This window comes from Phasianus colchicus, chromosome 3 (assembly GCF_987193195.1).
Source record: "Phasianus colchicus chromosome 3, bPhaCol1.hap1.1, whole genome shotgun sequence".
In the NCBI taxonomy this organism is placed as follows: Eukaryota; Metazoa; Chordata; class Aves; order Galliformes; family Phasianidae; genus Phasianus; species Phasianus colchicus.
This window is the reverse complement of record NC_143438.1, coordinates 36152905-36168048: the sequence shown is the minus strand read 5'-3', so window position 1 is coordinate 36168048 and position 15144 is coordinate 36152905. Positions and strand designations below refer to the sequence as shown.

Here is a 15144-nt window from a genome sequence, read left to right as displayed (position 1 = left end):
CATAATATTATATTTTGTCAGTATTCCACAGTTATTATTTCCTTAAAAATACTCCTGTGATATCAACTGTATAATAAACTATAATTCAAAATAAAATATCAGCCATTTCATCCATGAGAGAGAATAATAAAGCCATAATAAAAAGGAATAAAGTTTAACAATATGATAATGTAGCATGAAGTTTTATGGACTCCATGTAAATGTTAAAATCTATAAATTTTTTTATATTGTGTAATATAGTAAAAAAAAAACAACATAAAAAATAGTTAAAAAGAGGACAAAAGAGAGTGGAGAAAGGCAACAGAAGCAGGCTAATTTACTGCTGAAATTCTGATTTCTTTTTATAATGTGGAAAAAACTATGCATGTGAAATAATTTGTTTGTGGCTTATTTTAATTATTGTAAGTATTACAAGTAAACTGAATAAGGAAATGTAAGTAAGTTTCTACTTCCAGCCCAGTCTACTTGTAAATTAAGAAACTTTAACGGCTAATCATCTCTCTCCTTGCCTCTCTTTGTTCACACCTAGTATCCATGAATGCACTTTGCATTTTTGCCTTCATACTCCTCCTATTTGTTGTCTATCTATTTTGGTTCTAATTGAAGGTGAAAGGATGCACAAATATGGAAAAGAGGACAGAAGATCAAATTCTCCTTAGAACCATTTTCTCTATGTTGTATCATCCATTCTATAACTTGTGAGATATGAATACCAAACCTTCATTTTCTAGCAGTCAAATGATTATTTCATTGTACTCATCCATTCCTTAATCTATATTCTGGCACTAAATCATGCTAGGCATTTGCATTTAAATAAAACTTCTAAAAACCGAAGTAAATACATACTCTTAAAAAATAATTCTGCCCTTGGAAACATCTGAGGTTGGCTGTACAGGGTTCTGAACAGATGATGCAGCTGCAGGTGTTCCTGTTCATTGCAGGGGAGTTGCAGATGATCTTTAAGAGTTCTTTCCAACTCAAATGTTCCTATGATTCTATAAAAGGAAGCTGTAGTGAGGTGGTTGTCACTCTTTTCTCAGGTGACAAGCAAGGTGAACAGCCTCAAGCTGTGCCTTGGGTTAGATTTGATGTTAGGAAGTACTTCCTCATGGAAACTCTGGTCAGGCATTGGAACAGGGTGCCTGGGCAATTGGTGTAGTGGTATAACCCCCATCCCTGGCAGCATTCAAGATGTGGATGCAACACTCAGGGATGTGGTTTAGTCGTGGACTTAGTAGTATTAATTGATGGTTGGACTTCATGATTTTAAAGATCTTTTCCAAGCTCAATTGTTCCATGATGTAGCTGCTTCTGTTGACAGATGGTTGATCACTGACAACAGCAGTGCATTTTGCTTGTATAATCAAGATTCTTGTAGGATTTCCAAAAAGGAAAAAGAGTAAGCATTAAAATAAAGAGTTGGCTGAGCACTTCTATAATCATTCACTTCAGAACTTCAAGTTGAGGAACAAGAGTTTTTCAAGACTCCTTAAGGGCTGTTCCACATCTCTACATGCTCACCTGCAGGATTCTAAGGGTAACCTGAACCTAAGAGGGAGAGAGGCCAGTTTCTGTTCACCATATTCATCCTGAAAAAATACACAAAGTTTCAGGAAAACTTCTGTATATTTCAAGAGGATTAAGGGGGAGGAAGAAGCACAAATGCAGGAATAGGCAGCAAAGGTAACACCGAGAAATGCTTGGACTAACACCTGCCATGCCACCTACTAACCAGCCATAGTGTATAACTATTACAATTCAAGTTTCATATTAAAGATGAGAAAATAATTTCTTCATGGATTTTTGTTTTGTTTTATTTTATTTTACTATAAGGAAAAACCTTATACTGAGACCTTGGTTGCAGTCCTAAGCAACAGAAGGAGCAGTCTCTCTACAGTAGAGATTTTCACTAAATGTGGAAATCCTTGAATTTTTATTATACAGGCAAAGCACAGACTGCAGAAAATGATACTTTCAATAAAATTGGACTTCAATAACCAAGGGAATTATACTTACTCAGTCTACTCTGAGATTCAAAACTCAACTGTATGAATTACAAAGAAGTGTGTTATTGTGAATCTAGCAACCAACCAATAAAGATGTGCTTGAATTGAGGTAGATACAAAGATGTTCCTTACCTAAAATCCAGTACTGCACATAAAAAAAAATAACAAACAAAACCAACCAGTAAAATTACTGTCATGTGATGGCACTGCCTTGAGAGAAAAACATGTGGGAACTGTTTCCCAAGCTAAACTATTCAGAATAACTATATTAAGCAACTAAAGTAGGTAAAGTAAAACCTACTGCTTGTTCCACAAGTGCTTTCTATAATTTAGAATTTAATGAAACATTTAATTAAGAACATTTCTACAACCCAAAAACTCTTAAAACTACATTAGGCATAGCAGTTGTCCACAAAGATGTAGAATTTCAGTACCAACAATTCTGCCTGATCACACACTTGTTTGCTCATTTATGATGCCCAGAACACATGGATTATGCAATTCTAGAAGAAAAGCACAGTAAAAGGTAATTAAAAAAAAACAAAAAACCATACAATTCATATCCCTAAGGTATTTTCTTTAAGCACTTGGTTGAATCATGTGTTCTCTCATACCATAGCTGCATCTTTTGTTTGTAAGTTGTTGATTTGAAATTCTCAGAAGAGTAAAGCTATGCTTATCTGTACATATCCATACTTTGTAAACTGAGTTAACCAGAAAGTCCTAAAGTAAAATGTGCAGTAAAGTCTAGTAAGTCACTGCCATTTGAACCATGCATTTATCCAAGGCACTGCATAAAAAACAATCAGTCTAATACATGAAAATCTGAACCTTCTAACAAGATTGACATTTTTTCCTTTTTTTCACACCAAGTGACCAGAGGCAGCATACAAAGTATAACAAGGCAGTTCACAAGTTCTGGGTCCTTCATCATAGTCACACTGAACGCTGGCCCCGTATGTAAGTCACAGACACAAAGCTGTAAAATGTAACAAAAAAATACAATTTTATTGTGTTAATCTGCATATGTATTGATACAGTTGTTCCGAGAATGCTTCTGAGGAAAATTTTTCCATAAATCTGACTCTCCCAGCTGCTCCCATTGAGTCCTTCAAGAGAGGATCTCTCACAATTTTTTCCATGGCCTCAGAGAATTGTGTTGGCAGAGGATCACACAAAAATCCTGTAACGTTATTCAAAATTGATTCTAAAGGACCACCTGAATTAACCGCTATAACTGGACATCTCATATACATTGCCTCCAGAGGAACAATGCCAAAGTGTTCATTACTTGGTGTGTACAGCACACACACACAGTTACTAAGAAGAGAGATTTTCTGTTCATCTGTGAATGATCTTAAAAAAGTGACATGGTCACTAATGTTAAGCTTAGTTGCAATTTTCCTTAGTTCTTCATAATGCTCCACATTTTCCAGAACTCGTTTATCATAGCCACCTGCCATAACCAAGTGAACTTCACTCCACTGATGAGAATCGAGTCTTCCTCGAAGCTCATGCAAAGCTTCAAGAGCCAATGCGAGGTTCTTTTTTCTTTCATACCTATTAATAGATAGAAACAAGAACTTGGTCTTTTTGGGAATCAAGTCAGCTATGTCCACAGGAACCACCGTCTCAAAGCTACTGGTGTTGAGTGATGGATAAAGGACATCTGGATTAATGTGAGACAAGGATTTAAACGTCTCCTTGAACACACTGGCAGTGAATTTGCTGTTCACAACGATGCAGTCTGCCATGCCAGTGGTGTACTCTTCCAGCCAGTCCAGTGGCATTCTGTAGAGGCGCTTCAGGAAAGATTCTCTCTTGGTCAGGAGCTGATCAGGAAAGTGACAGTAGAACAAAACCTTCTTCCGTGTTCTGGCCAGCCTGAGTATCGGAATACAAGCAGATACCTAGCACAAACCAGCAGAGAGAGGACGAAGCATTTATTATTTGTGGTAGCACTACTGCAGCAAAGGGTATGACAGAATCATTAAGGTAGGAAAAGACCTCTAAGGCCATCTAGTCCATCAGCCCACCCCCGCCATGCCCACTGACCACGTCCCTCACTGCCACATCCATATGGATCCAGAACACCTCCACGGACGGTGACATCACCGCCTCCCTGGGCAGCCTGTGCCACTGCCTCACCGCTCTTACAGAGAAGAAATTCTCTCTAACATCCAACCTGAACCTCGGAGCTCCCCCTCTCAACCCAAAAACCCACTCCCTATATCCCGTACACCCCCAGCCCGCGCTCCTTCTCAGCACCCACCACCACGAGAAAGCCTCAAGAATACGAGGCGCGGTTCACCCCGTCCCCACAGGTCACCCCGAGGCGTTCCCCCCCCCTCAAGATGGCGGCCGCCGCACCTGGTCGCAGATGAAGGCGTCGGCGTGCTGCCCGCTGAGCAGCAGGACGTAGAGCGCCACGAACGCCATGCGCAGCGCTGCGCACACCGCGTGCCCGCGGCCCCAAAGGCTGCGCGGCAGCCAGGCCCCGGCGCAGTGCACCGCCAGCTGCCGCGTCTCGGCGAAGCAGCGCCCGGGATCGTAGTGCGCCGTCCACACCTGCACCCGGCAGCCCCGGGCCTTCAGCGCCAGCGCCGCGTCCACCACCAGCCGCTCCGCGCCGCCCAATCCCAGGTCCGGATGCAGGAACAGCACGGACGGGCCGCTCGCCTCCTCTTCCTCCCCCCGCTCCGCCATGGCGCCGAGCGGCAGCGCGCGTGCGCCGCCAGCGGGCTCTAGGGCCACGTCAGCCCGCCCTGCCGGTCGCTCCTCCGTCTCCCTTGCCGGGCCGCCCGCGCGCTGCCGGGCCGCCCGTCCCGCTCCTTCTCGGCGCTGACGCCTCGGCCCGGCCGTCTGCGGGGCCGAGAACGACGTGTGAAGGCGTCTCGTTAGGAAAGAGGCCCGGCGGCGGGCGGAGAGGAGGGAAGGGAGACGGGCGCTGCGTCAGGCGTCGCCGCGGGCAGCCCCGGGGACCTGAAGGGCCGGGCCTCGAGCGGGCGGGGCGGCGTTGCGGGCAGGCATTGCGGGCGGGGACGTGGCTGCGGGAAGGGAGCCGCGTCCGCCTGATCTGGTCGACTGCAGCCAGCGCCGCCGCCATGGTGAGGTTCCGCGCTCCTGCGCTGCTGCTTCCGAGTCGGGGAGCTCCCCGTCCTCGGCTCCTTCCCCTCGCTTCCCTCCTTACGTTCGTTTCTCCCTGACCCCGCTTCTTTCCTCCTCCCGCAGCCCGGGCCGAGCCCCAGCGCCACCAACGTCGGCACGTCCGGCCGCTCCCCCAGCAAAGCCGTGGCTCCCCGCGCCGCCGGCTCCACCGTCCGGCAGAGGTAGGTGCCGCGGCAGCCCCGGGCTCGGCGCTGCGTTGTCCTTCACGGCGTTCCGAGCGACTGCCGGAGCGACGCCGTGCGAGGGCTGGGCCGTGCGGTGCGTCCCGCTGCGGACGCGTCGGTGAGGTGTGCGGGAAGGGGATGGCTGCCGTCGGTCCGGCTGCCGTCGGTCCGGCTGCCGTCGGTCCGGCTGCCGTCGGTCCGGCTGCCGTCGGTCCGGCTGCCGTCGGTCCGGCTGCCGTCGGTCCGGCTGCCGTCGGTCCGGCTTCTCAGCTCTGGTTCTGTGTGGGCGTCGTGCCCGCGGCGTGTTGCGCTGCCCGGGTTGGTGCGGTTGTCTCGTTTCTTCGCTTTGTTGGGCGCTCTGTTGACTGAGAGCTAACGGATTGTGGCCTTTGCTTTGTTCTGTTGCTCCCTAAAGGAAGAATGCCAGCTGTGGGACGAGGAGTGCAGGCCGTGCCACGTCCACGGGCACCGGTGGGATGTGGCGGTTCTACACTGAGGACTCCCCAGGGCTCAAAGTGTAAGTTGGGTGTGTGAGCGTGGGGTGATGGATTTCAGCTGTTTGGTTGTTCAGTTTTTGGGTTGAGAGATCAGTGCTGTGGTGCACAGGGGGAAGTGTGGTGAGCTGATGACTGGTTAGGTGCGTTCAGCAGGAAATCTGGTATCTGGTCTTCAGACCTGGAGGGAGGTACCGACTTCTACAACTGTGAAATTGGAAAGGTTACTTGTCACAGTGAATTTAGGCATCAAAAATAGTTGTGTGATTTCTCTTAGTTAAACTGTTGTCTTTCCCTACTAATTGGTGTGTGGTGATGTTTCGCACTTTCTGGAAAATATAACGCTACAGATGTGGCTATGTTTACACAGTCTGAGGTATTCTTATTAAAAATCAACAACAACAACAAAGCTTATTTCAGAAAAGCTTTCCAACTAACTAACTTTCTTGTACCTTGTTTCTCTCTGTTACTATGAGAGGAGTATTCCCAGGTTATGATCAGACATCTGGTGGTAGCTTCTGTTCGCAGCAAGAGGGGTACCGTGTTTTTTAGTCCTGGGCCAGTCTAAGTCAGATCAGTTTCTCAGACTCACCTCACAACCTAATGTATGAGTAGCTAAGGCAGGAGTGCTTCAGCTAACAGGTGCACATGCAAAGTTATGCCCTCAGGTATGAGCTAATGCTTTTTGTAGAGTTCACAGCCTCTAGTATTTTGTTACTGGGCTGAAGAGAGCCAGTATACTTAGGGGTGCCTTTGGTTATGCTTATTGTTTATTTTTTTTCTAGGATCAGGGTTCCTTAAGTGTGCAACTGTCAGTGTGAACGACTGGGGAAGGGCTCATGATATCTGGGTTACTTGTGTGTTGTCTTTTTCATATGCACTTAGCAGTTTTTAACAAACTTCCTGCAGACTTCCAAAGTAGTGGTGCTCTGCTACTGCAGAATCACTGAAGGAAGCAAGGCAGAGACAATGGAAAGAATATGAGCAGTAGTGGTGTTCTAGAGTGCATTTGTGTTGATAGGTAAGGCAAGTGTTTTCTGTATTATCTGGCCTACCAAAAATCAATTAAGAATGGAGAAAATAGACTTTCTTCTGGTAGGTAAAACTTTTAAAATTTAACAATGATGTAAGCTGTCAAAGTAGATCTACCAGCTTCAGCATGTTCCCTTGTGAATCTTTTAGTTGTTGACTGGTCAGTTTTAGACGATGCATTGATCTAGTCTTCAATGCAAGCAGGTCTGTCAGCGGATTTTCCCATTTACTTGTAAACCAGTGGCTCTGAATTTTAAGGTTTTAGAACAATGAAAGTATCTTTTACAAGCTATCATGGGTAGCTGTATGGCTAGGCTTTTGATGGGTGACACATCTGTAAATGTGTGTTGATTCTAGAGTTTGCTTGCAAATGAGCTGTAAGATTTTCTAAACCGTGTCTTGTGAGCAGCTTCCTTCCTCCCAAGCTTTTTGCTTTCTGTATTGATTTCCCATTGCTATCATCTGTCCCATTCAGTGCGCTTAAAGATGAAAATGGGTTATAGATGGGTTGCAGTTGCCCATCTAAATGCTTCAGCAGAATTTGTGATTGCTGTTGCTTAAAGTAGTATAAATCTAAACCTGGGATATCTTCTGCGGGGTGGGGTTGGAAGACTACTCTTACTCATCTAGTCCAAAGTAAGAGCTCTTTATTTTTAGGAAGGATTATTTCATGCTATCCATGATCAAGATAACTCCACTGCAGATCAAATGTTTTATATTGTGCGTAATGATACCTCTGATGCTTCAAGGTTTTAGCATCTGTTCTCAGCGTCAGAAATAATAAGCAAGCCAGTTTCTTTTGTTTCAGGAAAGTACTTTTTTTTTTTTTCCTGAAATGCAAGATGTTATAAAATATCATTAAAAGCAATGCTCACAAAAGGAGCTGAGGGAAATCTGAGAAGGAGATAAGATTATATTTGAATGAGCATTTTGTGCTTTGAAAGAAAGAGTAAAGCCGAAGTTGCTTTGCTTGCTATGGCACCCATACCTGTGGATTCTCTATCTTGTCTTAAACTTGATTACTTGAAGAGCTATAGGCAGTGTTTGTGGTGGAACCATGGTGAAATGAAATTTGACTTAAAGTATGGTATGCAGTCCCATGAAAGGTGCATCTGAGAATGCACAGCTCCAGACTTCTGGAGGTGCTTAAGCCAGACTTAGTATTTATTTTAAGTGTACACAATGAGCTAAGAAGATCCGGATGTATGGAGGAGTATTAGGAGTTGCTTACTTAGTTTCTTTGTGTGCAGTCTGTTTTGCATGTTATGTGATTGGTTTATATCCAGTGTGGTTTACATCTATGTGCAGGATTCTTCGTACTCAGGACCACTAAGTGTGATCAATGATGACTGAGACTTAGAATTCAATGGCAGAGGAGTTTAGGTCTGTTAGAAAAATGTGTTAGTGAACTTTCTCATTTTAATCAACTTTGAGGTTGTTTTTTACTCTGTATTCAAGTAATATTTGCCTGCTTCTAAACAGTAAACAGAAGGGTAATTTGTGAAGTGTGACTGGTTAAGAGAAGTCAGTGTTTCTCCCAGCATAATGTTATACATCTGACACACAGTTGGGTGAAGTAAGTGGTGCACAGCAGCATTGAGAGAACAGTAGATAGTGGGAGAAGGTGAAAAAGCAAACAAATCTGTTAAATTGTACACTTTGGGTAATGATTTGATGATGGACTTAACTTTGACATTCTGTATATCTTGGGGAAAAAAAAACAAAACAACAGCGATCCCCATCTCCCTCATTGCTGCCATTGTCTTTGAATGAAATAAAACCTTTAGGAATAAAAGACAGCCAATGTGAATTTTACACCAAAATGTGAGTAGCCGCTAGAGGACTCTGTTGTTTCTTGTATCTTACCACATCTCTGCTCAGGCGGCTTAGTAGTAAATACAGATAATAATTTTCTGCAGATTGGTTTCACAGTGATGACTAATAATGAACCATGAATTACTGCTTAAATAAGTGGAAGTTGTTAATGTGATGTGATTTAGAATTTTACATATCCTAATTGTTATGTAACTGTCTCTTAAAGCAGAGCAGCAGCAGCATTTGTTTAATAAAAGGTGACTGTCTCATTTCTGTGTATTTTATGATTTCTGTGGGAATGGGAAAAGAATTTTCTCCTTCAATTGCATATGAACTGATGAGTTTGCTAGGCTGGTAGTGACCGGCCTTTGGACAAAGCAGACCTTTTTTGGCTTTGTGTTAATGTATTTTTTTTCTTTGTTTTTAGTGGGCCTGTTCCAGTTTTGGTCATGAGTCTCCTTTTTATTGCTTCTGTATTTATGCTTCACATCTGGGGTAAATACACTCGTTCATAGACTCAGCTGTCAACTTAAAGCATACATCTTGGACCAAAAATATGGTGGATCCTGGTTGTTCTTGGAGAGAGACTGGGGAAGCCTCCTGTCACCTATTGAAGTCCTACAAACTTTGTAACACAGAATGAGCTTCTCAGTTGTCTATGTGGGCAGGTTTTAAAGTCTGTAACGGGTCATTGCATCTGTACGTTTAGAATACAGGTATTACAATAAAATTTGTATATGGAAATCGAAATAGTCTTAACGTTTTTCCTCCTGTTCCAACCAATAACTAAAGTATTGTACTTGTGGTTTCCGTATATCACTATCGCTGATTAAATGTCATTTGACAGTTAAAACCAGTTCTTTATACTGCAAGTTGTCGTATAACTTCATACCAATCCTTTACTGGATACTGAACGAGGAAGGCAACATAGGGTGCATAAACATGTGATGCTAACAAATGTGTTAAAACAAAGTTGAGTTACATGAACTTTGTTGGTTGTGTTCTTCTATTAACTCCAGAAAAACAGATGCTTTTATTTTCTGATTGTTAGTTAAGCCACTCAATACTGATTATGCTAAAAGTATAAAGTTTGCTTGTTTTTCAAACTGCACTTAAGGAAAGGCATAAACAGGTATTCTGGTTTAAAAAGAGTAACTGCATGGATGTCAAAGACATGTTTCTTCTGTAGATCTAGGCTCTTTTGAAGAGACTTAAGTTCCAAAATGGAATGGGAGGGCTGGGAAAGCAGTGACTGCTTTTTAAATAACAGGACGTGGAAACATACTTGAGGTTCGCTTAAGTGGCTCTTCATGCCCTGCACGTTTTCCTTGTGGGTGTTGTTTTTAGTTTTCCTTGCAGATGATCAGGCAGCTCTTCTTTTTAAACATAAGCAACATACTGCTGTGTTGTTTCTTATTGTTGGTATGCTCTTGAGATTCAGATAACTGAATCAGGCTTTTCCATGCAGTTGGATGGAATTATTTTAGCCTGTTATTCGTGTTATGATTTCTCTTTGAATATCTGCTTGTACTATACAAGCAATAATCTTGCTTATCCAGCCTTGGTAAGTGTTAACTGTTGACAAGCTGTGGAATAGATGCTGATCTGTTGCCCCTACCCACTGTCCTATAAACCAGTTCTTAAAGTAGTACTAATTCTGAAATGAAGAAGTGGCTTAAAAACAAGGAATGTGGTCGTATGTCTATAAGGATAGCTTTTGAGCTGTGCTTAAGTTAATTTGTACTAGAGATGTACAGAGAAAGATAGATGATTTAGAGCAGAAACTGAAATTTTCTTACTAAATGAAGTGGTAGAAGAGAGTTGTTTTAGGAGGACGTTTAAGTGGAAGTCAAGAACAGGGAATTCTGGTAACTAAAAGAGTGGTATCAGAATACAACAGTGTGGTGGAAACTGCCCAATACACTGTGTGTCAAAGGGGGAAGTTCCACAGATTACCACTGTGTGCATATGGATGGGAAGTAAAAATGAGATGAAATATGGGAATTGTCTTACTTCAAAAGACAAAGGTAAGGAACTCTTGCTTAAATACTTTGCCTAGCAAGAAAATAACATTTGTACAACCACTGACTTTATTTTAAGGCAAGAAGGAAAACACTGTTGAAAAAGCAAATGCAACAGTCTCCATCTCCCTCATTGCTGCCATTGTCTCTGAATGAAATAAAACCTGTGGGGGAAAAAAGAGACAACCAGCCAATGTGAATTTTAAATAAAAACTTGAGTTTAAAAAGGGGGGATAGGGGGACCAGGTTATGCTGCTGGCTTGGTTTGTGGTACTTCAAGGGAGAAGAATAGTGGATTCTTCAGATACCTCAAGGGAAAGAAATAATGGATAATAGTAGTATCTAAGTAGGTATCCTCTGCTTATTATATCATCAAGATATAATTGTCTTTTAAACATTTATAGTCCTTAAAGGCTATTCTGCCACATCAGTTCTATTTGAAGCCTTCAGTGTTTTTGTGCATCCGATATCTTGGTCTTCAAATCAGCTGTGAACTTTGAAGAAGAAAAGGGGTAAGGAGGAGAGGGTTTGCTGTATAACCCTGCATTTTGATCAACTGAGTACAGAAATGCCGACTGCTTCAACAGTGCTGTCCTTAAGTGTTCTGTTTCTTAGACTGACCTCTTAGACTGACTTGTCTTGTAGGTGCTTACATATGCTGTTAAGGAGCATAGTGTCCTTAGTTCTGCACGAAGTTCTTCCCTCCCCTTTTGGCATTATATTTGAGAAGTGTAAGCTTTATTATGGTGTTTAAAAAATGGCTGCTTTAATTCATTAAATAAAATTTATACCTAGTTGGATGCATTTAGCTGGAACGTTGATAGCACTGCTTGATGTTCCTTGTACATCATAAAGACAGATCTCTCTGTATGTTTTCAATTTATGATCACTTTAATGGTTTGCATGAGAGCATTAGATACGTCATGCCTGGATACTTAAACATACCATGTGCATGAGCTGTAGTGGATTATTACAATCAGTATTTATCAAGAATTTGACTTCCAGCAGGGCAGATTGCCAAGACCTACCAGAATACTGGTTAATAATGAACATGAAATTCTGCATAGCCTGGATGATTAAATTATGGCTGTGCTGGTAAACAGCAGCTTATCTGTAATACAGGAAACTAGAGTGTCTTTTAGTAATAAGTTGAGGAAGAAGAAAGAATAATTATTTGCAAAGCTTCTTACCAGACAGCAAGGAATTAATAAGACTGTGAATTTGGTCTCTAATTGTATATGATTGAAATACAAACGTGTCTGAGCTGAGTTAGAAGTCATAAATATCCTTGTTGTCTACGTTAGTGCTGCAGGAGGAGCTAGGTCCATGAAGATCTTTACTTAGCAATACAGATAGCTTTAAGAAATCTGTGAGGATTTGTATCTCCAAAGGAAATATGATGAAGTACTAGAATCTCTTATTCTCGACTTCTAAAAACAATGTTTGCCACCTCAGGCTTTGTTATTTCTCAGGTAATAAGAAAGGATTTTATAAGGAAGTGGAGCTTGTGTGGCTCTGTCATACATGGATGTGTCTGTGCCACATAAGCCTGCCCTCCCCCCTGAGCAGTAGTGCTGTATGTGAGACAACTGCAGTGAAATTTAACACAAGTAGAAACCAAAAAATGCTCTTCTTGAGGGTTCTCTGAATGTGGTAGCTAGTGGAAGGAGACTGTTGGAGTTCCCCTAAGCACTCTAGCTTGTTACTTAATGAAGAGCAGAAGAGCTAGGCTTCTTAAATTCATTTATGTTAGGAAGGACTTTAATCTTTGCCCTGGCACCTTCCTGCACTGAATTTGAATGCTACAAGCTGTGGCTCTGTGGGGGTATGGGCTTCGTGAGTTCAGATGTTGTAGAACTAGCTCCTCCTTTTTGCGGTCTGTGCAGAAGCCAGCTATACTACACAAAAACAAATGTTTTTCCTCTAAGCCACACCATTTATTGGTACCCAGTCAGTCACATGCAGGCTAGCCCTTCTTTGTGGTGTGCACAGAGCTTGTGATCTATCTTCTGCCATGACGTTGGGATAAATACTGTCTCTCTGATGGTCACTTCAAACATTTCTGGTTCTTGAAGGAAACAAAGGGAAGGGCAAGTTTTAAGTACAGGTGTCATCTTGAGAAGACTGTCCCCTGCATACGCTGCTTCCTACAGCAGAAAGATTCTTTTTATCACATCAGACTCAGAATTTACCCTCCAAGAAGAAATGGTTAGCTCTTTCCAATGTTTTGTTTATCTCCAGCTGTTTCTTAGGATCTCTGAGACTGTCATAACATACCGTAAGCTGTCCTCAGTACTGTTTTGCTGTAAGTTATCATGCCTTTACTAGAGGCACAGATATACGTGCATGCCTCTTTACAGATATGTATATGGTTGCTCTGTCTGCTTAGAAATGCAGAAAGATGAGTCTTTGAAAATGTAAGATTTCGTATCCTTATTAGTCTGTGCTGTGGCAGCAGTGTGAGAAGCAAATGGAACAGCTTGTGTTCTTTTCCTCAGCTGTGCTGGCTAGAGATGAGTGGATGTTATATTGAGATCACATGGTGAGGGCTAAATGATTTTATAAATACATTAATGGCTTCCAGGAGGAGATTTGCAGAAAATTGTATTCTTTTTTTTTTTTTCTGGAAAAAAAAGATATACTGCTTTTTCCTTCAAAGGCTAAGCTAATACGCTTCCAACATTGATAGCATGGCTGTGTTGACAACTTTATATTAGCTGTTTATATAATGTGTTGCATAGAGGGCTATATTTTGTAGCCTTGGCATTGTTAGTAAAATATTAAGAACATTAATTATTTTTAATTTGGAGTGTGTCTTATCAGAAGGGATTGTCTGCTTTTTACCTTTTTTACTGAGGGAAAGTTGTGTCTCATTTATGAATTCTGCTTTTGATTTCAGAAGCCGCTTGAAAGAAAGGCAAAACAAGAACAGATATGAAGTTACTGAATATACCTAATTCCTGACTTGTCTGTGATCTCTTGTTAGTACTGTATTCTAGTAATCTCTTATCCTCTGGAGGCAGCCAATTATAATCCATAGCACAATTCAGTAGGATAATGCTCTGATAGAGGAGCATGACAGGTAGTAGTGAACAGAAAAGACTCATTCTCCTTGTGAGAAAATCACTGTTCAAATGTGGATCACAAGAGATCTGACACGCTTGTTGTATTGGCCTGCAGGTTGCAAGTAATTGTTCATGCTTCATATTTTGAAGGATTTTTAACAATTCCACCTTGAAGTAACTGACCAACTACAAATGGAAGCGCTTGAAATAACACTTTCATTTTATGAAACAGAGCTAAGGAAAACTTCTCATGCACAGAGTTGTTTGTCATAATGTTAACCAAATGAAATCGTGCTTGCCTTGTAGTTCAAGTCAAACTAAAACAATGTATTTCTTCCAAAAGATTGCCTTTTAATGTCATTCTTTTTTAGATATTTGGAGAGCTACAAAGATCAGGAAGAAGGTCACGTTTGGTTGAAGTTGCATACTCTGGGCAGACTGTAAGCGTTTGTGGTATCTGTGATCACCCCCAGGTTACTGTAGGGATGAGATGGTCATTTGTGGAGAGGATGGGCATTGTAGCCATGGGTCAGTGTACAGGCGTTCCTCTTGGTGGAAGGGAGAGCAAGTCAAAGGACTGAAGCACTTTATCTCCTGTTCTTCAGCTTGATCGACTGCTGTTCTGTAGCTGTTCCCTCAGCTTTCCAAAAGGACAGTTAAAAGGTGTTTGTTTCCCTAGAAAAAAGTAGTCAACAGCTAATGAACTTCTTTATTAATGTTTCCATGTTCAGCAATGTTAGCTTTTCATGTCTCAGTACATTTTCAATAAGTAGACATGAAATGATAAATGCAGTTAGCCACAACTTGTAATAAATGATAGATTGACGTGCAGTAAGCCACATCTTCCCCTTACACAAAGGAAAATAAAGCCATCTTCCTTGTAAGTAACAGCATTCAGGAGGATCTGCTACTATTAGATTTGTGGTATTTTCAGAAGGTAATCCATGAACAAAAAAACATTAAACCAAATATTAAAAGTACGTTTAAAAATAAGATACTTTCTATAATCATAACAATTTTTAAAAATATTTCAGAAATCTTTTTTAAAAAAAATTTGCTTTTGATTGCCAAGCATCAACATTTTCCATGAACTGAAGATTCAAATTGTAGTCAGCATTTAACACTAGCTATGGCAATGTAAAGGAATATTGGAAACATGAGTAGAGGTCATAAAGTGGACTCAGGGAAGTCACTGGTCCAGCTCCTTGCTTATTGCTAGCAGGCATCAGAAGTTGATCAGATCCTAGGCCAATTGCATTTTGAAAGATTGCAAGGTTGGAGATTCCAGTTTCCCTGGGTACGTGTTCCTGTGCTTAACTGCTTTTGTGGTAACACCTTCTATCTGATCAGAAGCTTCCTTGTTTGACCTTGCAGTGGTT

At 41.7% G+C, this 15144-nt stretch overlaps 2 protein-coding genes across 3 annotated transcripts; one reads left to right on the top strand and one right to left on the bottom strand.

Moving 5' to 3' along the window:
• Positions 1–276: 276 nt before the first annotated feature.
• On the bottom strand, positions 277–4827 carry ALG2 (ALG2 alpha-1,3/1,6-mannosyltransferase). Of its 2 annotated transcripts, none has more exons than XM_031589074.2 (2): positions 4575–4827; positions 277–3916 (listed from the first exon to the last, which is right to left on the bottom strand). In XM_031589074.2, the coding sequence occupies exons 1-2, from the start codon at positions 4710–4712 to the stop codon at positions 3014–3016; spliced, it is 1041 nt and encodes a 346-aa protein (XP_031444934.1). In that variant the 5' UTR covers positions 4713–4827; the 3' UTR covers positions 277–3013. The 2 variants fall into 2 exon arrangements, with proteins under 2 accessions (XP_031444934.1, XP_031444933.1); XM_031589073.2 differs by having other exon boundaries at positions 279–3916; positions 4377–4827.
• Positions 4760–9429, top strand: SEC61B (SEC61 translocon subunit beta; the record flags this gene model as incomplete). The annotated part of the gene is made up of 4 exons (XM_090138292.1): positions 4760–5113; positions 5238–5335; positions 5754–5855; positions 9107–9429. Coding segments are annotated over 4 exons (642 nt in total), but the record flags the coding sequence as incomplete, so codon positions are not given.
• Positions 9430–15144: the final 5715 nt, after the last annotated feature.

What these genes read in the sequence shown, in the direction of transcription:
- ALG2 (XM_031589073.2), bottom strand. Translation starts at nt 4,712, where the DNA reads ATGGCGGAGCGGGGGGAGGAAGAGGAGGCGAGCGGCCCGTCCGTGCTG. An exon ending in ACGCCTTCATCTGCGACCAG is followed by an intron (nt 3,917 to 4,376) that starts GTGCGGCGGCCG and finishes GGTTTGTGCTAG; the next exon opens with GTATCTGCTTGTATTCCGAT.